Raw genomic sequence first — 23,915 nt, 5'->3', positions numbered from 1 at the left:
CTATGCTTGCTGAACACCACAGTACATTATTTTAAGATTGTCTGTGCACAAAGCTAGTCACAGAGATGAGGCATACTAACTTCTATAACATTTAGTACTGCTGCATTCAGAAGATATGTAGAAAAAGAGTGGAAAATAAAAGGACATTGGACAATCTTTGATAATGATTAAGGTCTTTAAAATAAGAATATAACTTTTGGGGTTTTTCTTTTTCTTTTTAACAGTTAAGGGTACCTTTAATATTTGCTTTCTTTAAGTAAATAACACTGGCGGGGGTCAAGTAATGGGGGGAGGGGTGGGGGAAAGTAAGTTATGGGGTAGAAAGTTTTTTCTTTTATTTTAAGCTTTTATAAGTTGTAGATATAGTTTTGCTACCATATGTTACTAATAAAATTGTTTATCACGTAAAAAAAAAATTTAGTACTGCTGCTGTTGCCATTTGTATGTTACTGATTGTTGCCGGATTGACATTCTGTAGTTTTATTGATACCTCTTTTTAACTCCTGTGCAGATGCCTCCAGGCAATTGTCACTTATAAAGAAATAGGATAAATGCAAAACTAATAATTTGGTAGAATTGAGAGAAGTCCAGTTTATCAGCACTGGGAGAATATTGTGTAAGCATCTCTGTCGCCAGTACACTGAAGATGCAGTTTGAAAGTTAAATATCCCATGCAAAAAAGAAGAAATTAAAAAAAAATGAAGTCAATGCTGACTTTTTAAAAAATAATTCTCACACTTCTCAAAATATTACTGCCCTTATTTCTGGTAAAATCAACTCAGATGTTTTTGAGAGGGGCTTTTTAATGAAATCTGACTTGCTGAAAGAGAGCTTCCAGCCACAGTAAGTGTTCAATTTAGCATAGAATGCTCTGGGCATTTTTGGTTTCAGGACATTGTGTACTGCCTGCACCTACATATTGTGCCAGAGCTTTCTTTCCTCATTCTAATGTTTGCTGTAGCAGAACTGTGTATCAGCGTGCTATGAAATGTGCAGTATTTCACAGTAAAGACACTGGCATTTGATGAAGAAGCTAATAAAACTCATGCTTTGTAAAAACTAAATAAAAATAGCCTTTAAAGGTGCAATTAAATGTTCTCAAATTTGAAAGGCAGTTTCTGATACAGGCATCATTTTCTTGCATAGGAAAATGCTGCACTTTAATTGTTCTGAAAATCAATGGTTGTGATAAACTGATTGGAAAAAATATAAGCAAGAGACATTGCAATGGAGGGAAAGGAGTAATTTCTGTTTTTCCTGAATTGGGGTTAATTATCCCATAGAGATGTCTTGTCTTGAATCATGTAAATCCATGTTTACATGATATATAATTGCAATTTTGTGATAACCAGAAATTGCTGCGATCTATAATTGCATGGTTCTGCACAATTATTGGAGCAATCATCCTGCCATTGGAGCAAGCTATAATTTATCATTTGATAATCTTATCATTAATGTTGAGTTCATAAATGCACATATATCATTCAGTGATTGCAATGTCAAGTCATAACTTGACATTAGATAAACTGTTACAAAGTTTTATCATCCTAATATACTATCAAATAGTACATTTTAAGTTTCTAATGAATAAAAATAAAATGCAGATGCTGAAACTTAACACACATACTCCTCTTACCAATTTTAACATTCATATTCTTAAAGAGATACTGTCCCTTTTTTTGCATTGCCAGATTGTCAATATATCCATATCTATTCACATTCCTCTATAAAAGTGCATTAACTATAAGTTGTGGTTCCTGACACGTTAAAAATCCTCTGCTAAAAACTATTTTCACTCCAAGTTGTGTAGAATGCCCATCGGTCTATAAAATGGGATAAGAATGTGGTATACAGTACATAATTATCATGACGAAATGTTCTTAACCTTTTTACTAAGCACAATCTGCAGAAAGTTGTCCAATAAAGCTATTTCAGGTTGTGAGGGAGTTTCTTTGGTTGAATCCTGAGCCCAACTTCTGCCACAGCCCTTTGGTTGTTATTCCAGATTATAAAACTACCTTATGTAAAGTTGCAGTTAGATGAACTGTTTGATCTAATGTTCTTGCTGTTCCCTTCAGGATTTAAAATGCACGATTAGATAGCACCCTCCCCATCCTGTCCCACAGTCATTGGCTTCCTGTTGTCACTCCTCCCCTTGCGTATTTCCTGACATTGGTCAAAGTTTGGTGTTTACAGGTGTAGGTGGTTTCACCCCATATTTCCACATTTCTGAACTCTCCATCAAAATCTCAAGCCATTTGAGAAGTTTGAGCCTTCCCTTCCATTTTCACTCCTTTAAAAAAAATTAGCTATATTCACATCAGTAGATCTTTGCGACAGAGTTGTGAGTAACTACTTGCACATTTCAGCACCCAAGTATTCTGTCAGGATTGGGAGCCCCTGGGGGTGGGGTTGTTTTAGAGTGGCAGATTCAAGAAAACCCTTTCTGCTGTTTCTTGGTGAGCCGGTGCTGGAAGTATTCCCTGTTTAGGCTCCTATATTGGCAGTCAGGCTTCTGCCCCTGGAACTTTACTTACCATTTCATAATATTGCTCTGGCAGGAAAGCTCTATGGGGAGAAAAAAAAGAAGAAAATTTTCCTATGAAAGGGAAAGGGGGTAAGATCAAGTGGGAAAAGGAGAAATATAGTGCATAGGAACCAGTGATCACAGTACTTGGAAGAGGGATTGAGGGATTGTGGAGCTGTCAAAAACTGCACAAGAACAATTAAAAAAAAAGCCCACTCCATGGTTGCTGTGCAAAATAATCTGAATGAACAACCATGTGGTGAGAATGCGGTGAAGCAGATTAAGGTTGAGATGTCTGAAGAAAACTCTCCATTTTTTTTTTTAAAAAAAGAGATTAAATTAGAAGCACAGCCAGAGTGCACTAAGTGTTTCATCTGACCAAAATCTACGTCAGGTAGTTCACCTTTCACTGTGAAGTCACAGGATGCATTTGATATATATAATTGTTTGCATCTATGACAGCTTTAGACTCTCTTGTTACAGAAGTTTAGAATTCCATCAGAGTATAGTCTCTTCAGATTTTCATGGATGAACTTAATTTTTTTAAACTCAAGGATGTGTAGTAAGTTGCACAGGGGAATAAGTCCTACCACTTATGTCCCTCAACTCTTGCACATTTTGGCTGTTCTTAATTAAGTTGCCTCAGAGTGTTAGATGAGACGTGAATATTCTAAATAAGCTGCCCTGAGGCAAGAGTCTTTTCCTTAGTTTTTGTAATGTAAAATTGATGTCATCCCTGCAAAGCTTGTAGATTAGGGCAAACTAAAAGTCAAAAGGACTGAAAGTTAAAATGAAAATGTATTGAAATAGTTATGACACGTCATGATAAATGCGTGATTTCTTGTTTTCATTCTTAGGAAAGATGTCCACTGATCGTGCTTTGAGGAAACAGCAGCAACTCAACAACTTGGTGGCTTTAGTGAGAAAACTAGCTAGGCCTGGAGATGTGATTGTGGATTTTTGCAGTGGTGGGGTATTTATCTATTTATTTATGTGGATTTATATTCTGCCCTTTCCCAAATTGGGCTCAGGGCGGATTCCAACATATCAAACAGTAAAACCAATAATTACACTATTGCAATAAAACAGTAAAGCAGTTAAACAATTAAAAACATTAAACATTAAAAAAGTTAAGCCAGTAACAGCGTGGATAGTGTGGACATGTAAATACACAGCCTGGTGTCCAAAGATGCCAACTATATCGGCCCAATTTTCTCCTCAGTCCAGATGGTAATTGTTATTGGTAGTCGGTGGTATCATTGTTGTCAGTGTTGGGAGGCCAGTTAGATGGTATAGGAAGATAGGGATGCCTGCCTGCCTCAGCCAAAGGCCTGGCGGAACAGCTCCATTTTACAGGCCCTCCGGAATGCCTTATTTGATTCTGGTCTTCTTGACTCTACCAGCATTTGACCAAGAAAGCAGAGTAGAAACAAACACAGAAATTTAATCTGCTTTCGAAGTCTCTTGTCAATATTTTTTGGAATAGTTGTTTTGAAGTGAAACAGATCAATGGGATTAAGATTTACTTCTACATTTTCTTCTGGTTTTTCACCAGGGCCATGTTGGAATTGTTCTTGCTCACATATTGCCATCATGCCAGGTAAGGTTTCAAGCCATACTGATCTGAAGCAACAGAACAAATTTTGAGTCCAGTGGCATTTTTAAGACCAACAAAGTTTAATTCATGCACATGAAAGCTTATACCCAGGATTAAATTTTGTTGGTCTTAAAGATGCCACTGGACTCAAACTTTGCATCAATCACACAGCCTAATTTTGTTCTGAGGATAAAACAGAAGAGAGGAGAACAATGTAAGCTGCCTTTGGTCCCCAATGAAGAACAAAGTGAGGTATAAAGGAAGTAAATTAAATAATAGAAGATGAAGAAGATGGAAGATATTGGATTTATATCCCGCCCTCCACTCCGAAGAGTCTCAGAGCGGCTCACAATCTCCTTTACCTTCCTCCCCCACAACAGACACCCTGTGAGGTGGGTGGGGCTGGAGAGGGCTCTCACAGCAGCTGCCCTTTCAAGGACAACCTCTGCCAGAGCTATGGCTGACCCAAGGCCATGCTAGCAGGTGCAAGTGGAGGAGTGGGGAATCAAACCCGGTTCTCCCAGATAAGAGTCCGCACACTTAACCACTACACCAAACTGGCTCTCCATATAATACATATAGCTGAAGCTGGGGAGGGGGAGAGATAAAAGGTGAGTGGATGGAAGGAGAAAATGAAGCAAGGGGAGGTGAGGATATGGGGGCTACCAAGAGAAAGAAAAGAAATAATTCAGGGAGGGAGATGCAGGGGGAAGTGAAGTGCCCATAAGTCCTTGTACTTTTCTCTACAGCTAGGCTTGGTGGCAGCACCATGCCCCTGGTGGCAGTACCATGCCCATCCCAGCAGCTGGAACTGGAACTATACATAGTTTTTCTCTGGGTAGGATGCAGGGGAAGGAAAACTAATCAGACTTTTTTAAAGCACTGAATAATCCTATTTCTGTTACACTTTTTTTTTTAACAAATGGAAATCTTGGGTTGGAAACTAGAGTGACAAATTACCACTGATTTCCTCCTTCCTGCTGCAGACCTCAGTCATACCTATCCCAGGGCTATCTATCTCTCAGGAGTAGCATTTTGTAGAGATCAGTGGGCTGTGGTGAAGGGAGGGGGAGGCAGGGAAGTTCCATTTTATCAGTGGAAAATTTATTCTGTGTCCAGCCCATTATAATCAGCAGACCAGAGAGGCAACTGCTGTTCTTCCTCTTTTCCCTTGAATATATAATGTTTGTTAGGCACTACCTCATATATTAAGTAATTATAAATTATAGCAACAGGCATTCTCTGAAAGGTAGAACATCTCTGTATTCAATATTAGGAGAGATCTTGTCTGCGAAATTTGAGTTGATCTTATTGGATCCTATAACCTGCAAAAGTTGACTATCTTCCAAATTCTTGAAAACAAACCGGAGTTCTGTTCACACGTTGCTTTGGGATCTGAAATTTGTTTTTCCCACAATTAGACCCCATTGCTGTCAAGTGTGGAAAGTCATAAAATAGACATTAGGAAACACCATTAGTACTTTTTCTTTTCCTTGTATAAGAACTAACTCTGGATACTTATAAATACAGTGGGTTGAGTCCTATGGCTCCCTTCTGCTAAATAAAGAGCCTTGCTTTGGCAGAAACAGTCTTTTCTTAGTAACAGGAAGGCAACCCTGTATACAAACATGTGCCCAGTCCAGCGCTGTTCTTTAGAGTTGCCATTTACTAGTAGTTTGTATACTAGATTCTAAGCACTGCCACAAACAGATATGTTTTACTCTTGCTGTGACCCATACTGTCCCTTTCATGGGCAAGTGATAATCTATGTCCTTGCTTTTACAAGACAGAGAACTGACATGGGCTCTAACTTAAGTGAGTCCTTAGAAAGGGTCTCACATACCATAAAAATTGTCACAATACTCCTGACTCAACAGCAACAGCATAACCTGAAAAACATTAATAAGTGGCATACATGGAAAGTTGTACATTTTTGGCGAAAGGATCAGGTCAGGCAGAATTTAACTATACCAATGGCTAGATTGCTACATGTGTGGGTGGGTGGATGTTTGCAGATGTGCACCTCATAATTATCAGATGAATATTTTTAAAATCAAAAACTGACCATAACTAATTACTGTTTCTGTGAAACATAGATAATATTGGTAGAAAATAAAGAGTTGTCCCTGATCCGTGCTAAAGAAAGAAGTGATGAATTAGGATTAAACAACATTTGGTTCATACAAGCAAATATGGACTATTTTAAAGGAACTTTTAATATTGGGGTAAGTAATTGTGAAATGTGAATTTTGTGCTTTGCTAATTTTTTTTAAAAAACAAAATACTTTAACCATTGCTTAACATGAAAACATACATTTCTTTCCTGTAAAGCCTGTTATTGTTGATGGCTCAGACCAGTGGTTCTCACTCTACAGCTCACTATTGTTACATGAACCAAAGGAGCAAAAGGACTACTGCATGCCCTTTGCTGCCCATGAATCACAAACATAAGAGATAAATGCTAGTATTAAACATATAACAATAATTTTTTAAATTTTCAGAGTACCTGTGAGCAGGTATGGTTGTCTTTCTCCACTGCGAATGAACCTTAGCCAGCTTCAAAGTCAGGCTTATGCCACACAACAGTAGGGATGTATAACGCATGCCTATTTGGCTCATGCCTTATTTATCAGTTGTGAGCAGAGAGATGGTTTAATATACCATCTGTTTGATAGTTTGTAAGTCTTTCTGTGGGAGTTGGACAGGTTGCTTCACTGTATTCCTTACTAACTTTGCAGTACAGTGTAATTAGCTATTTGCACATGTATGTGCTTACACAGTCTGGTTGAGGTTTGCCATCCCTGCATCCTTGCTGTATAACTTCTCTGCTCAGCAGGTAATTGTTTAGTCAGTTAGATCACTTACAAATCATATAAATCAGTCATCAGTAAATGCTGTGTTTCAATAAAATCCTACTGTTCGGTGCTCATTTAATTAGTCCTTAGGGATGCTAATGGCTGCCAGTCAGTTTGAATCAGCGGTGCCCTTGCTCAGGCACAGTTTGCGGAAAACCTGATATAAAGCAGTTTGGCAGGCATTCACAGCTGCTTGGCATGAAGCGAATAGGCTGAGTGTTTGGCTTTGAACACAGTGAGTGCAGCCATCAAGCAGGTTCACAGCAAAATTTGCAGCATCCCTAAACCACAGTGTGCAAGCTTTCAAGTCCTCCAAAACTCTTTATTGTATCAGATGCTTTAAAAAATGAATGCTTCCCTGTGTTTAAAAAGCCACAGGTAACCAGCAAATAGGCCTCTGAGTGAATATCACTGGCTTAGACATAGCCCCAAGACTGAACATTCTTTAATTATCATGACTAAACTGTTTCTGTTAATAAAATACTTGTGATACAGGTTGTCATATCAGGTGCTTTCACCCCTCTTATCCTCTTGCATATTTGGGGTTGATCTGCATCTTCCAGCTTCCAGCTAAACCAGCAGACTGTGGCTTGTACGTACTTTCTAAACAGGGTTTCACATAGCTTGCAATCCTGGTTGAAGGACATAGGATATAATGGCTTAACCATAATTCACACAAAGCGGAAGTCACCACTTGAAGAAGGAGAGAAAAAGGCATGTTCACATAGTGCCAAATCAGAGTTTGAATTTAGGTATGAATCATTCCACTGAGCGTTGTCATAGTTTCCAGGCAGAGGGGAAAAGGTACCTGTAACTTATCAAAAATTAGTTTTATATGTGGGAGTTGAAAATAATTGTAGAACAGCTGAAGTAATTATTCGAAAAAAACATTTCTGAGAGATGGTCATGTTGCATCATGCCATTCACTGTATGTTTGCCATTATTTTGACTGATGAGGAAAGATTTTTAATTAAAAGTGTTTGCAGATATATTAGCTGTAATGTAGCATAGAATAGCAGTACAATAGAATCTGGTCTGTCTACACAGAGTTTTTCAACATAGTAGTTTGAGCTGATCATACAGACCAAATGTTTTTGAGCTTTGTGTATTTTTGGTCATGTTTATAGAAATATTTATGATTTAAGTGCTATTTCAGGTGATTAGAAATAAACCTGGATGAAAACACTTGAGTTTATTATAAGAGCTGTGTCAGAGTAATGCCAAATCTCAGTTTTCTTCATGTTCTAAATCAGTCCTGGTTCACTTAGTTGGCAATATGAATGCAAAACATTTGGAATGCTACATTGAAAAAATTAAAATGGTTTCCTAATGATTTTTCTGGATTTAATGCATTATTGATTAATATCTGAAGTTCACTTTTTTGTTGTTGGTGGTGGTGATCAGAAATGTTGCAGTTGATTCCGTTAAGTGTTCTACCAGAACTTTATCTGTTTCATTACTTCATTTTTATTTAGCATCCTCTTTTATGTTTATTATGGAATGTGAATCTACTTTTTTGAACTAGAAAGTTCTGCTTAGAATGAACAATGGAAAGCTGCGATGTTCTAAAGCCTGATGTTGCAATGGATATTATATATTTGAGAGGGCCTGTGGCTCAATAGCGAAGCATCTTCTTTACATGCAGAAGATCCCAAGTTTAATTTCCAGCATCTCTGGCAAGAAAAGATCAGGTAGTAAGTGATATGAAAGGTCTCTACCTGAGACCTTGGAGAGCTCTTGCGGGTTACAATACCAACCTTGATGGGCCGATGGGCTGACTCAGTATAAGCAACAGAACAAACATGGCTACTCATCTGAATCTATCAGTATAAGCAAGTTCATGTGATATTACAATATCTGAGATAAGCCAAAAGGCTGAATTGGAACGATGGCCAGTTAACTGCAGCTTTCTTGATTTTACTTTTTCAGGTGGCTTTGCATGCTTGTGGAGTTGCTACCGACATGGTGATTGAACGCTGTACCAAAATCCGTGCAGCATTTGTTATCTGTCCTTGCTGCTATGGCTTCATTCAGAATACAGCCAAGTTTACATTTCCACGAAGGTGAACCATTGCATGTTATAATTGTGTGTGGAGGGGAACTTGGGTTAAAGTGCGTGACACTGAACTTGGAGTCTTAGTAGCTGTATCAGTTGCATAGAACAGTGAAAACTGAATAAGTTAAGTAATTGTTGAGTCCAGACAGCTTTTTCCACTGATGAAAATGAGAGAGAGGAGTCCTCTTTAGCTATCCAAAGACTGTGTTGTGGTCTTGGGACCTGAATTGCCAAAAGCTACAAGGGACAGGGACACTAATAAGGAGAGGAGTTGGCTAAGATTGAGTGAAAAAGCTGGCTGGATCCAATCCTATACTTTCACTTTTAACAACTATTTTTTTTTAAATACTGGAATCTAGTTGAGAAGAAAAATTAAAGGCTATACGCATGTGCTTCCTCTTAGTAAGGAAAATGCATAATCCTAACAAATTATCTGTTCATGTTTCTCTCTATCTCTGTCAGACTTTTATTCCACACTTTCTCCAGAGTGCTCAGGATATGAGTCTCCCCTCCTTAAAACAACCCTGTAAGGTAGGTTAGTGTGAGAGAAAGGCAGGGCCAACATCACCCAATGACTGTTGTGGCTCTGAGCATTGGAACCCATGTCATCCAAATCCTAGTCCAACCACTACACCACACTGGATCTCTTACATGGATTGACTGGTTTAATAGTACCATACAAACCAGTTATCTTTATTAGGCTTTCCCATAAACATATCCCACTCCTTTTATGTTCCCAAATGACCAGGGAAGTGTGTCAGAGAGAGCTGTGTTTCATCATTCCAGCTGGTCTGAAAATCACCTATAGAAAAAGAAGCTTAGTAGATACTTAAAAAAAAAGAATGGCCATAACAAGAATATTTTCGGCATGCTTGTACCATTGCAATACAATGCAAAAATTTTCTGTTGATTTCAGAAACTTGCCATTCAGACACACTTTATTTTTCATATTTATGAGATCTACCTTGTTGTAAATCTTGCTATGCTTTTAAATAAAGTTCATAATCTAAAAATAACAAACTTTTAATGGGCATGTGAGAGGACCACAAAGCATAGCAATGGAAATCAAGCAGTGCTTCAGAGGCACAATTCAGATGGTTTGACTGGATTTAATTGAACCTTTTCATACATTCCTGTTATCTTTATTGGCTGTAAAATAGGCTTTTCCCTATTGAATTGTTAACTTTTGTTTTTTCTTTATTTTGTTAGAAGACAGCACTCTAGAATAGGAAGTAATCTTTCTCTCTGTAGAGCTCACTTACTTTAAAACACATACCTCTAAGAGTTTATATTTCTAATTTTAAAAAGGCAAGAACTATGCTTTGTATCCTGCCAATTTTTCCACTCGCTGAAGGGGGAGGGGGTCATTTTCACTGCTTTGTCCCTCCTACTACAGGCCTCCAGTTTGTGCTTCATGTTATTCCTGGCAGTTTCCTGTCTCAAAGGAGCAGCATTTTGTGGAATGCCAGTAGATGGTGGGAAGTAGATCCACTAACAGGAATGATTGGCAAGATCCAACCTTGTACTCAGAGTATTGGAAAGATTCAAAGCAACAAAAAATTGTTACCAGTCAAGACACTATTTTTATAAAAAAAAAAAAATTGACTAATTAGATCCTGCTTTTTGAGATGCAAGGTACAACCACACATTATGGCAAACATAGCTGTGGGAACGAGCCTTGGAAATTCCTCAGGCTCTTGCGTTTGCCCACCACTTACTAGGATAGCGAAGTTTTCACAACACAGTACAGTTGTTGTTGTTACATCTGATTTGGTATTCTAGTTTGTAAGCATGGCTGTATGCACACATCCTTGGATACTGGGCTATCCTTACACTTCAGTAGTAATTTACAACGGGATTGTCCTCTTCACCCAGGAAGATCCAGTGGCAAAAGCCAGTGATGTGTGGATGCAACCCAAGAGAACCAAACCATTTTTTCATTATGTCTGAGTTACAGCCAAATCTTAGGATGGTTACGTTTATTTATTGATCTAAAAATGTTATGCTTTCCCCATAACATATGTCAAGGTGATTTACATAACTATAAGTTTCAACAATAAATGCAGCTTAAAAATATAAAACATTGCAACTTTATGTATTTTTTTAAAAAATAACAAAGTAACATTAGAGATAAATGGAATCCTTCTGAAACAACATCAGTGAGCAGAGTAAAAGCACTGAAGAAGCAGTCAAGTCAAACTGAATTATGGATTATATATGTACTGTAACATATCTGTATAAAATACAGAATTTTTCTTTCAGTGTATCAAATTATTGTCTTGCCCAGTACTATGAATTGCTTAATTTCTAAAATTACCTGAAGCGGAGAATGTCTGTAGCTTGGCATATTACAGACATAATACTGAAATAGAAGTTGGTATATTTTAAACATATTCTTTCCAAAAGAAAAAATACTGGGTTTTACCCAGCCAGCTTTCCCACTCAGATCTTGAGAAATTTGACCTCTTTACTGCAGCCCTCATCTGACATGGCTTTTGTAGGTCCCATAATTCTCCATATTTCTAGTAGTTGAAAGAGACATTTTGTTTCCTTTTTCACCAGCAGAAAAGCTGATTGGATCCAAAAATCAGTATCATAGTGCTTGCTTCTGAATTGTGCTGTATCATCTAGATCAGGGATGTCTAGACAGGGACTCAGACGACTAGAGAGGCGGTGGCGGCATACTCGTGACGAAGCGACAAGAACATCCTATAGAATGTTTATGAAGTCTTATGAGATGGCAGTCAAAGCCGCAAAGAAGGATTACTTTGCGACTAGGATTGCATCTGCAAATTCACGCCCGGCACAATTATTTAAGATAATTGAGAATTTGACCACTCTGCCTCAAGGCAGACCAAATATGAGAGAATTGGAAATAGGCTGTGAGGCTTTTGAGAAATTTTTTGCAGATAAAATCTTGTTGCTCCGCCAGGACCTTCCTGCCACATTGGATGCAGTACAAGAACCCGGGGCTCCGTGCCTGTCTTCTGATGTTATCTTGGATCACTTTGACGCGCTCAGTCTTGGGGAAGTTGACGAAATTCTCTCAACTGTACGCCCTACAACTTGCGATCTTGATCCATGCCCCTCCTGGCTAATTAAATCTTGCCAGAGGGAGCTTAGATATCCTGTAAGGGATATCATAAATAGATCCCTCTTGGAAGGGCAATTTCCAACATCTCTGAAAGAGGCTATGGTCCGCCCTCTCCTAAAAAAGAGTACAGCAGATCCGGCCGAATTGGCGAATTACCGACCGGTCTCGAACCTACCATTTTTAGGTAAGGTCATAGAGAGGGCAGTGGCGTTACAGCTGCAGAGTTTTTTGGATGACACTTCCGCCTTAGACCCTTACCAGTCCGGCTTTCATCCGGGTCATGGGACGGAGACAGTGCTGGTCGCCTTAGTGGATGACCTCCAGCGGCATCTGGATCGAGGCGGTGTGGTGGTGCTGATGTTGTTGGACCTGTCGGCCGCGTTCGACACGGTCGATCATCGGCTACTGGCCCGCCGGCTCGCCGACGCAGCAATAAGGGGGTTGGCCTTACAGTGGCTCTCCTTCTTCCTTGATGGACAGGGACAAAGGGTGGCAATTGGAGGGGAGCTGTCCCGGAGGCACCCACTAGTATGCGGAGTGCCACAAGGGGCAGTTCTCTCCCCGATGTTGTTTAACATCTACATGCGCCCCCTTGCCCAGATTGCCCGGAGGTTTGGGCTTGGGTGCCATCAATACGCAGATGACACCCAGCTCTATCTACTAATGGACGGCCGACCTGACTCCGTCCCAGAAAGCCTGGACCTAGCATTGCAAGCCGTGGCAGGTTGGCTCAGACTGAGCGGGCTGAAGTTGAATCCAACGAAGACAGAGGTCCTTTGCTTGGGTCGCGGTGCCCTGGGAAGGGAAATCCCCTTGCCGACTTTTGACGGTGTGCTGCTGAAAGCAGCCCATAAGGTCAAGAGCTTGGGGGTTCTTCTGGAGCCTTCACTATCAATGGAGGCACAGATAGCGGCCACTGCCAAGTCCGCGTTCTTTCATCTTCGACGGGTGAAGCAGTTGGCCCCCTTCCTGGAACGCCGTGACCTAGCAACGGTGATCCATGCTACGGTCACCTCGAGATTAGATTACTGCAACGCCCTCTACATGGGGCTGCCCTTGTGCCGAACTTGGCGGCTGCAGCTGGTGCAGAACGCGGCAGCTAGGCTACTGTTGGGGCTCCCAAGGTGGGAGCACATACAGCCGGGGCTACGCGGACTGCACTGGCTGCCAGTGGTATACCGAGTTCGTTACAAGGTGCTGGTTATCACCTTTAAAGCCTTATATGGCCGAGGACCTGCCTACCTGAGGGACCGTCTCTCCCCATATGAGCCCCAGAGAGCGCTGAGGTCAGCTGGAAAAAACCAGCTGAATATCCCTGGGCCAAGGGAGGCCAGATTGAAGGCCACCCGAGACCGGGCCTTCTCTATTGCTGCTCCATTGCTGTGGAATCAACTCCCGGAGGAGGTGCGGGCCCTACGATGCTTAGATCAATTCCGTAGGGCCTGTAAGACCCACCTCTTCAAAATAGCCTTCAACCAATGATAAACCGGGAAGTGCCATTGAAAATGCTTTTAACTACTGAATTCTGCTGAAGATCTAACGCTTAGCACCATGTTGATATTGTTATTGTTAATTTTAATAATTTGTAAATTGTTTTAACTGTGATTTTATAAGCAAATTGATGTATAATGTATTTTATGTTGTGAGCCGCCCTGAGCCTGCCCCGGCGGGGAGGGCGGGATAGAAATAAAAAGTTATTATTATTATTATTATATAGATGCAGCCCAGGGGCCAAATCAGGCCCCTGGAGGACTCTTATCAGGCCCACAAGCAATTCACTGTCATCTGCTTCCTTCTACCTCTCTTGCTTCCTTCTGCATCACAATTTGCTTTGCCAGGCTCTCTCAATTGCACAACAGAGCTATTAAGCCAAGCTCTCTTCCTTCTGTTGGTTGACGCTCAACAAGCTATGAGGTGGATTAGGCTGAGTGTGTGTGTTTGCCTGTATCTTTTATAAAGTTTATATCTCCCCTACCTGGCATTACATTTTATTACACACATGGCCCGGCCTGACAAGGTGCAAATCCGGCCCTCATAACAAATGAGTTCGACATCCCTGATCTAGATATTATTTAACATTCAACCAAGTATATGTTATTGCTTTTCTTTTTAAATGATGATTTCTCACATTGATTGAATTGATCTCCTTTTTTATTTCAGTCATCAATTCAAGGAAGTTTTATCTTACAAGGTATGCAGAAGGTGGTTTAGAATTTTTCTGTGCCTTTTCTCATTCTTTCTGTATGATTTTCATGAACTTAATAATCTCTGGTTATTTAACAGTAGTGTTTATAAGAGTAGTGGTGCTTAGAAATTTTATTGTTGGCTTTTGTTCTTTCATGTAGAATCTTTAAGAAAAAAAATTAAAATTGTGTCATTATATCGCCTTTCAGATAACAGAAATCCCCAAAGACAGTTCAAGAGATCAAAAGAAAATTGGAAATAGTTTTTCAAGGTTAAAAATGCAAAACTACAAAAGGAATAGATGACAATATATTCCTCAAATACAAAGCTACAACCTACTTTTGGAGGGAACCCTGTTGAGCTCATAAGTGGGGCACTGAAGTTCTGCCTCAGTCTACCTCTGACTGCCGGGGGTAACAAGTTACCATCCCAAACAACAATTTTTTTCCGAATGATTATAATTTAAGAAATCATCATGTATATGCAGCATGTTTCTAGAGTAGAGTTCTTCCTGGTCCTTTCCTAATTAATGTCTTTAGTGGGCTGGAGGCTATGCAATCTAGTACTGGTGTTTCTGTGATGGTGCCATCATCCTAAGAGTATCTTCCTAATATTAGCAGCCTCTTCATGTCCAGCATTTCTTGTTCATTTGATTTTTTCTTCTCCCCAGATTCACATTGGACAATATTAGTTTAAAATGGCTTTATTTTGTCCTCTGAAATGCAAACAGTTCTCACTAATTTTTTTTTTTAGCATCAACTACAAGAATGCAACCAGTTCTCAGTAAAATGTAACTAAAATATTGTCACCCTGATCCAGATAGCCCAAGCTTGAAAGCTAAGCAGCCCTGGCTAGCGTTTGGGTGGGAGGCCTCCAAGGAAGTTGAGGTAGGCAATAGCAATCCACCTCTGAATGTATCTTGCCTTGAGAACCCTATGGGGTCATCAAAAGTCAGTTGATACTTGACAGCATTTTCACCACCAAAACATTAAGTACATATAAACTTAGCAAAAATATTACACAAGCAAAGAGTATATACAGTGCAGTCATAAGCAAAATTACATCTTCCTAAATCTATTGAAGTCAACAGGCTTTTATTTTTACATTATAATTTGTCTCAGATTTGCCCTGGAAAGAGGCACTGGTTCATTCATGAATCTCACTCACCCAGAAGAAGTGCCTCAGTTTCAGTGGAGGAAGCTGTTCCATGCTTACATGGGCAGACAGGTGTCAGTCACTAAACAATGTCCAACAATATTGATGATTCCTTCATATATTCATTTGAGTTCATGTAGCCCAAATTTCTGGATCTGGGTTACTGATTTCTCAGAATATCAAAAGAATCTATCTCCCTTTTTTCTGGCCTGTTGAAACCATTATTTTACTAGAAAGATACTAGAAAGTCTTTAATACTTAAAAGCCTTTTTTTTGCCATTGAGTTGCAGCTGACTTATGTAGGGGTTTCAGGTTAGCAGACATCGAGAGGTGGTTTGCTGTTTGCCTCTGTGTAACAACCCTGGACTTCCTTGGTGGTCTCCCATCCAAGTACTGAGCAGGGCTAGCCCTGCTTAGCTTCCAATATGTGACAAGATCAGGCAAGCCTGAGTTATCCATGTCAGGGCAAAAGTGTATAGCCACATTAAAACCTTCTTTGTCATTTTAATTGAAAAATACTGTAGAATAGGACCAAATTAAAAAAAAATAAGATATGAGTTTATTGTAAAGAACTACTGGTATTGTTTTACATTTTCCATTACAATCCATCCCCAGCTTGCCAAGAAAATGTTTTAAAAAATCATCTTTTACTCAAAAAAATTATTTTAGTAGTTTAGGTACAATATGACAATTACAAAGATAAGGTAAGGCAATGTACTATACAAAGTTCCACTGGATCCAAGAAATAACTTTTTTTATATAAAAGTTGCATCAGTTGTGTTTTTTTTTAAATTGAGAAATGCTGAGTTCTTGTTGCTGTAAAACCACTTCAGTTCACATGTTTTTGTGGAACTGCACCAGATACCATCTCTGTTCCAAATATGTGGTTCTATAGACTGTGGTATGCATCTTTCCATATTGCACTGATATAGTCTTTTCAATTACTGACACGTTGCCAGCACTGCAGTGTGATGGCTAGACACTGTGTCACTGTCTCCAGAGTTCCTCTGACATTTATATTTCCCTTCACTGTGAAATTCATGGACCCCTCCCCTCACACATACATCAAATTAAATGAGAAGACTTGCTCTGTGAAGCATTTGCCACTTTATATAAAACAGCAACTGTGGCAGCCGATTACTAAGTGAGGATCCAAAGCTGCTAGCCACTTAGGCATGTTAGTTTCTGTTATTTGAATGAAGGTAAGCTTCAGCATTTTGTGGCTGGTTCCACCTCCCACAACAACCACTATGTGGCAGCCATTTTTTTGGCTGTGCCCACCATGCTGAGTCAGACTTCCAAAGATGCCCATGGGCTCAAAAAATGTTGGGGGCCCCTGCTTTAGTGTGCTGTATTTAATGATAAATGTATTAATAGCCATAAATTTTAATTCCTGTTTGACTGTGTAAGCTCTGGAGGTCAAAGGTTAGATGGACTCAACCAAATTTAAAATTCCATATTTATAAAAGATATAACTAAATGTATCACCTTTTCTCCATTTGGGAGGATTTCTTCCATGCAAATGAGATCGCCAAAATTCCATAGAAAGTGTTTTGTGTTCTCACATACTTATTTCCATCTACTGTTTCACATGGCTCTGTCAAGATGTACAGTTCTGAGATGGTTCTGACTGCTATGACTTGGCACTTGAAACTGCAGCTGTCTTAGCTACTGCAGCTGTCAACAAAAGCCATGTCACTGCACTGGTTTTTTCCTTGAACACTTTTTTTCTGCCTGAGGGAAGCTCCACCGCTTTTAAGGTCTTATTTATTTAAATGGTTGTATCTCTTAGTTCAAGGCAGCTTCAATGTCGTCTGTATTCGCAATAGAACATAATACATGCTGTGTATACAAGCATGATTCCGTGGTTTACCTTACAAAACAAAAGAGAGGTGCAAGCATTATTGGGGTAGTGAGTCTGAGATGGCACTAACATGGTGCCTTAGTACAATGTTCAATACACTGGTGTCGGCGAACCTGCATGGTGTAATATTTATGTGAGTCACATATACTTGAGGAGGAAAGTATAGCAGATAAATGTCAGAGAAATAATACAAAACTTACTGGACCAGAGGAACACCTACATTAGTTATTCTTAAAACATACTTACCAGTGTCCATAGTCCAAACTGCATCCAAAGACGATATGCTGAAACATGTGACAATGCACTGCACTAGGCATCTGACCATTCAATAGATATCATTCAGCACAAACCCTCTCGCTATACAAATCCGCAAGAGTACGGTGAAAAGGCAGTGAGCAAGGAGCGCATTGCAAAAAGTTCACATAGTAAATCCTCAGGGTCATCGTGGATTTCATGATGACAACTTGAATGCCAAGTAGCTTGCTTGTATTGGATAAAAAAACAAACAAGCAAAAAAGCCCAAACCCACCAAATCACAATCCAGAACATGCTACTAATTACATTTCCCAGGAAAATAGGCAACTCCAGTCAATCTTTTGTACTTCAGATATTCATAGATTTTTGGATGCTGCTACTAAAAATAGCTGTTTTAGAATGATGTAATGGAAGAAGGCTGTGATTTTTTTGTGGTTCTTTTATTTGCATTCTAGGAGCACATGGTTCTCTGCCGATTTGCTGATCAGACAGCTGTCCAGCTTCCCCCTGAACGCAGGCGAATAGGTATGCTCATCTATAAAGCAGCTGTTGTGTAGATTACATGTACTATATTGGTGATGTGCTTATCATACTATATATGGATAATTCGGGTATTATATCAATAAGGAATTAAAAGTGCTGGTTTCTCAGAATGCAAAGACTTGAGAGAGAGTGTGAAATAGTACACAGTGCTGAAGTTAAATGTGCAGTTGAATGTATCACAAGAAGAGCTCTTGCTGCTCTGCTGGGGAGGAGGCAATGGCAGGCCGCTCTTTCAGTGGCTTGCTCATCCTTCCCACCACTGCTACCCTAGCGCTGATCGTCCTGAGTGCACTGGAAGGCCAGCGTAGGAGCTGCCGGCCTCCATGCTGCTTTACTTGCTGATCAGTTGATCGGAGGGGTGAGGAGGCAGCCTTTAAAGATCCCCAGGAGTGCAGCACTTCACCGCCCATTCCCAGGCATTAAAATGGTGAGCGGGAGGGAACAGGGGGCAGCGAGGCTGTCTGGGGCACTATGCACCCTAGGGCCAGCCCTGTCTGTAGCCCCAAAAAGATATAGCAAAATACGAATCGATTGACAAAAAAAGTCCTTGCATCTTAATTATATAGAGGAATCCCTATGGAAATACTGGATTGGATCCAACCAGATTCTTACTGGTGAAAAGGAGAAGATGCAGATCGCTTTGAGTATTAAAAAGGCTATACTGGGAAACATGAGACCTGCATGGACAAAATCTATATGGGATGGTGTTATAGTAAGAATGGAATTGCGTGAGATTGAGCAAAAAAAAAAGTCTCAGTGGTGAGATGTATGTAGAATTGTCCTGAAAATTGCAAGATATGTAAAGCAAAAATGTGAGTGAATTGCGAGTTTGCTTCTAACTTCTTGTAATGTGTGAAGAAGATCTTGTTGCCCTACTTAATTCTAGCTGTATGGACACTTTGGTTACAGGATGTGTAGCATAGCAGAACAAAACAATATTAATGCACCTGAACATTCACATTTATAAAGTTAAAAATAGTTTCTGGGGTTAAAAAAATACAATAGGAAGTGCTGAAGTCTAGTGATACCCTTATCTGCTTTATTTCCTCTCCACTAAAACTGGCAGATCTTTAAAGCCACCATTGTATCAGGAAGGGAAAATGTGCTTTCGGGGTCACAGCTGTGAGCTCAAGAGGCATCGCTTCATCAAATGGGAGTAGGCATTGTCCTAGTACTTTGGAGATACAGAAAGGAAGTCATTTAATATGGGGTTGGGTAGGTAGCTATAAATTATAATTTGTGACAATTCAGCATGTTTTGATGCCCTGAGATTGTGATTATGTTTTACAGTCCATTTTCCTTCAAGGAGAAAGATAAAGCAGAAATTTTAGGAACCACTGAAATCCTTTTACTGTTGTTTCTGTTCTCTTCATTGTTTCTTCAGAGGATATACTTGACATTAGGCTTATCTGCTCCATTAAAAGAATTTTTTCCATTTCAATCATCTTTCTTCACCTTTTAAACTTGCTAATGGGTATGCGGTTGGTGTGGATTAAGTTTTGTTTTCAGATGACTAGGGTAAAGGTCAAATCAGATTAGCACCAACCACATGTTCTCTAAGGCAGACTCGGGTATTGAGATGCCATGTTAGGGTGCATTTAGAATTTTTAAAACAATACAATATAAAAAAAGTATCTTGGTCTTATATTTATAATATAATGATTCATGCAACATTTTAAGATGGTCAAGATATATTAGTTTTATGTATAAAAATTCATTTTAAAATGGGACATGATTTTAAATTTAGTTTTACTAATAAGTTGTATTAAGGCAGCAATTTATTTTACATTTTTGTTTAACTTTCTTAATCTCTGATATAAGCATGCCAAATTTTATGCCTAGAATTCAGCTTTAGCATAGGGGATATTTTGCCCCCACCTGAGTACATAAGAACATAAGAGAAGCCATGCTTGTATCAGGACAATAGCCTATCCAGTCCGAACGCTCTGAGTCACACAGTGGCCAAAACCCAGGTGTCATCAGAAGCTTCACCAGTGGGGTCAGAACTCCAGAAGCCCTCCCACTTTGGCCCCTAAGCACCAAGAAAACAGGGTATCACTAGCTCAGACACAGTATGTTCCATCATTCCTGTGTGGCTAACAGGCACTGACAGGGCCAGCGTGCCCACTAGGTGACCTTAGTTCAGGAACCCCAGTGTGACTTGCAGCAGCGGGGGGGCGGGCAGTGCTACCTGCCCAGCCTTGCTGGAGTATGCCGAGCACAAGGCTGGCCTCTCTGCCCACTCAGTCTTGTTTGGTTCTCTCAGTGATGCAGCAGTAGTAGCCAGGGGAGGAGACGCCAGGAGCCACCATACGGGACTGTGGCAGCAGTGGGGCTCCAGCCTGGCTTTGTCCATGGGTACGGGGAAGAAGGGCACAGCCTGGCAGGCAGGTGGGGTAGCAAGGCAGGAAGTCAGGGGCAGGGCAGGAAGTCAGGGGCGGGGGGGGCTGTCAGCAGAGGGGGAGGCCAGTGGAGTGGGGGGGCCTCACCAGGGCATCAAAAAGCCTGGAGCCAGCCCTGGTCCCTAATAGACCTCTGCTGCATTTGTTTATCCAATCCCTTCTTGAAGCTGTCTATGCTTGTAGCTGCTGCCATTTAAATTCCATGTGCTATTTCTTCCCTCAGGAAATTATTTATTTATTTTTATTAACTTATATTCTGCCCTCTCCCATGAACAGGCTCAGGGGGGATAACAGCAAAGGTTAAAACAATTAAAACTTAGAACTAAAGCCTTAATAATACAGTAAAACAAAGCAGTATATATACCATAGCCAGCGGTTTCCATTGGGCACATTCTACAAATCAGTAGTCCCAAGGATGTAATAATAAAATAAGATCGTATCATAGCAAGGGAGGCCAAGCAGAAGGAATAAGGACGTCTGCTGCCTCAACCAAAGGCCTGACGGAATAGCTGCGTTTTGCAGGCCCTACGGAATGGTAGTAAATCAGGTAGGGCCCAGATCTCCATGGGGAGCTGATTCCACCAGGCTGGGACCAAGGCTGAAAAGGCCTTGGCCCTGGTTGAGGCAAGTTGAATGTCCTTTGAACCAGGGATGGTCAGAAGATACTGCAGATCAGATGCAGCGATCTGGAGCACATATGGGGAGAGGCGGTCCCGCAGGTATGTCAGTTCCAGGCCGCATAAGGCTTTAAATGTCAAAAACAGAACCTTGAAATGGATCCAGTACTCAACTGGTAGCCAGTGCAATTGGTACAGCACTGACCGGATGCTTGCCCCGAAAGGCAATGCAGTTACCAGCCATGCTGCCACATTTTGCACCAGCTGGAGTTTATGGATCAAGCCCGAGGGCAAGCCTGTGTAGAGAAAATTACAGTAATACAATCTGGAAGTGACTGTCACATGGATTGCTATAGTTAAGTCCTGGGATGACACATAGGACGCTAGTTGTCTAATCTGCCTAAGCTAATAAAAAGCAGATCAAGCAACTGCTATGACCTGGGACTCCCTGGAAAGTGAGGCATCCAGTATCACTCCTAGGCTCTTCACCTTCTGAACCGGCACAAGAGATGTACTGTCCAGAAGCCAGATGCCCAACTCTAACTCCCCACGGCTCAAGTATAGGACCTCCGTCTTAGCTCGATTAAGCTTCAGCTGACTTTGCTGCAACCATCCAGCCACAGCTTCTAAGGCCCTGGTCAGATGATCTGGGGCAGAGTCTGAGTGGCCATCCATCAACAGATAGAGCTGGGTGTCATCTGCATACTTGTGACAACCCAGCCCATAACCTCAAGCAATCTGGGCAAGGGGGCGCATATAGATGTTAAATATCATTGGTAAGAGAATAGCTCCCTGAGGCACACCACATTTGAGTGGATGCTGCAGGGAGGTCTGCTCGCCAATCGCCACCCTTTGTCCCCGACCACAGAGAAAGGAGGAAAACCACTGTAAGGCAACCCCATGGACTCCAATGTCAGCAAGGCAATGGGTCATTAGGTCATAGTTGACCCTGTCAGATGCTGCTGATAGGTCTAAAAGCAGCAGCAGCGCTGACCCACCTTGGTCCAGATGCCTTCTGAGGTCATCTGTGAGAGCGACCAAAACAGTCTCCATCATGGCCGGATCAAGGATGGGGCAGAGGGGGGGTGCTTGCCCTGGGCGCTGACACGGGGGGGCGCCAAATTGAGTATGGAGTCCATTGTATTCTATGGGCCCATAAGGGGACATCATTTTTTAATTTTGCCCCCCCTTGAAAAACATGTACATCCGGTCCTGGTCTCCATCCTATGTGTCTTCCAATGGAGAATGAATTTTTTCTGGAGGGAAGTCTGTTGAAAGGTGTATTTCTTGATGAAAAGAAGGCTTAGTGGAAGAGCATCATAAGATCCGACCTATTACCACTGGAACACCAATTTTTTCAGAAGTGTTACCTGTCTGTCACCTTTTAAAAGTATTGTGTTTGAGATGATTCAATGCAGTGTTTATTCTCACATTCTCTGATTTGTGAATCATTCATTGGTATCTCTAGGTCACACTAGTCTTTTTGTTCATAATAAAGAGGCACATCAGACACTGAATAAGTGAACAATGCATAGACTTACAAAAGTAATTTGGTGTACTTCAAAGTGCTATAGCCTTCCACTCTGTATAGCTAAATGCAGAGACCCTTCTTTCTGCAGAAGAGGTTATTCTTCAGTGAAGGCTTCTTCCAACAGAGGAAGGCTCCAGACATACTTGAGTGGTATGTCAATATGTTTACTTGTGTCACTGTTGCTAAGATTGATGCTGAAATGCCCATGTTCACATATGCATACCATTTGAATTTTATGGAGGAATTCGTGTATTCTGGCTTTCTGTATTCTAGGTAAGCATTGTATGGGGCTGGTGGATCTGGATCGGGCTTGGAGTGTGGAAAGATCATGCAGCTACTCTGTTCAAGTGACATCCATGGAACCAGAAACATGTTCTCCAAAAAACAACTTGATCGTGGGTGTCCCTGTTTAGTTCAAAGTTTCTTCTCATCCATTTGAATCAATGATCGGCTCTTGCAATTCACAGTCCAGTAATTATTGTGGAGGTTCATACTAAGTCTGGGAAGCAGCCACTGTACATCTTGAATCCATTGTCTCAAAAAAAAAAAAGAGGAAGCAGAAAAGAAAGAGCTTGGCAGCAAGGTTGCCTACAGAGTTTCTTAAATCCTGCTTGAAATGTGTGATTAGATGACAGCTGGTTCTCAGAAAAAGGAACATCCTAAAACAGTCATCTGCCTACACAATAATAGAACTCATAAAGGTTTGTTTTTCTAAGTTTGATTGCTGGAAAGGTGAGATCTTTTCTTTTTCCTGTAAAGATGGATCTTGTGTGTTGGAAAACACAGTGCTAATGCTTTTGTGATCACAGGCTCTGACAATGTAAAACAGTGTGCAGCTACTGGATAAAAGCAGCCAAGTTTTTCATTTTTCTTTTTTATTGTGCAACCATTTACTTTTTTTTCCCTATAATGCAGTCAAGTAAGTTCTACAAAGACATTTTGTGGAAGATTACACAATGATGATTTTGTTCATCAAAATTCATATCTAATCTTTTTTTCTTATAAAAGCATTTAAGAGGGTGGTTTTGGAGCAGATTACATACTGTTCACAAACATGTGGATTAAGCCCTGATGACTGCTTTATTTTGGAAAAAGTAGCTTCAGGGCAAGGTGGGAAGTGCTTATTATTTCGCTGCCTCTACTGTTTTATTTGCTTACTTCAATTATACCTTCCCTTTTCCCCCCGATCGGGTGACCAAAAGCAGCTTATAGTATTCTCCTGCATATGATCCTCA

General features: G+C 40.6%; 1 protein-coding gene across 2 annotated transcripts in view; it reads left to right on the top strand.

Moving 5' to 3' along the window:
* The window catches only part of GSTCD (glutathione S-transferase C-terminal domain containing), a 62,692-nt gene extending 39,142 nt beyond the window's left edge, over positions 1–23,550 (top strand). Inside the window, exons 6-12 of one of the 2 annotated variants that reach the window (XM_060246979.1) lie at positions 3,385–3,500; positions 4,083–4,127; positions 6,221–6,349; positions 8,909–9,042; positions 14,290–14,320; positions 18,043–18,112; positions 22,954–23,550. In XM_060246979.1, coding sequence (XP_060102962.1) covers positions 3,385–3,500; positions 4,083–4,127; positions 6,221–6,349; positions 8,909–9,042; positions 14,290–14,320; positions 18,043–18,112; positions 22,954–23,093 — 665 coding nt within the window. In that variant the 3' untranslated portion in view covers positions 23,094–23,550. The remainder of the gene's footprint in view (positions 1–3,384; positions 3,501–4,082; positions 4,128–6,220; positions 6,350–8,908; positions 9,043–14,289; positions 14,321–18,042; positions 18,113–22,953) is intronic. The other variant, XM_060246980.1, reaches the window with a different exon arrangement.
* The last annotated feature ends 365 nt before the right edge of the window (positions 23,551–23,915 follow it).

This window comes from Heteronotia binoei, chromosome 9 (assembly GCF_032191835.1).
Source record: "Heteronotia binoei isolate CCM8104 ecotype False Entrance Well chromosome 9, APGP_CSIRO_Hbin_v1, whole genome shotgun sequence".
In the NCBI taxonomy this organism is placed as follows: Eukaryota; Metazoa; Chordata; class Lepidosauria; order Squamata; family Gekkonidae; genus Heteronotia; species Heteronotia binoei.
Note: the sequence above shows the minus strand (reverse complement) of the source record. Positions and strands in the feature narration are given on the sequence as shown.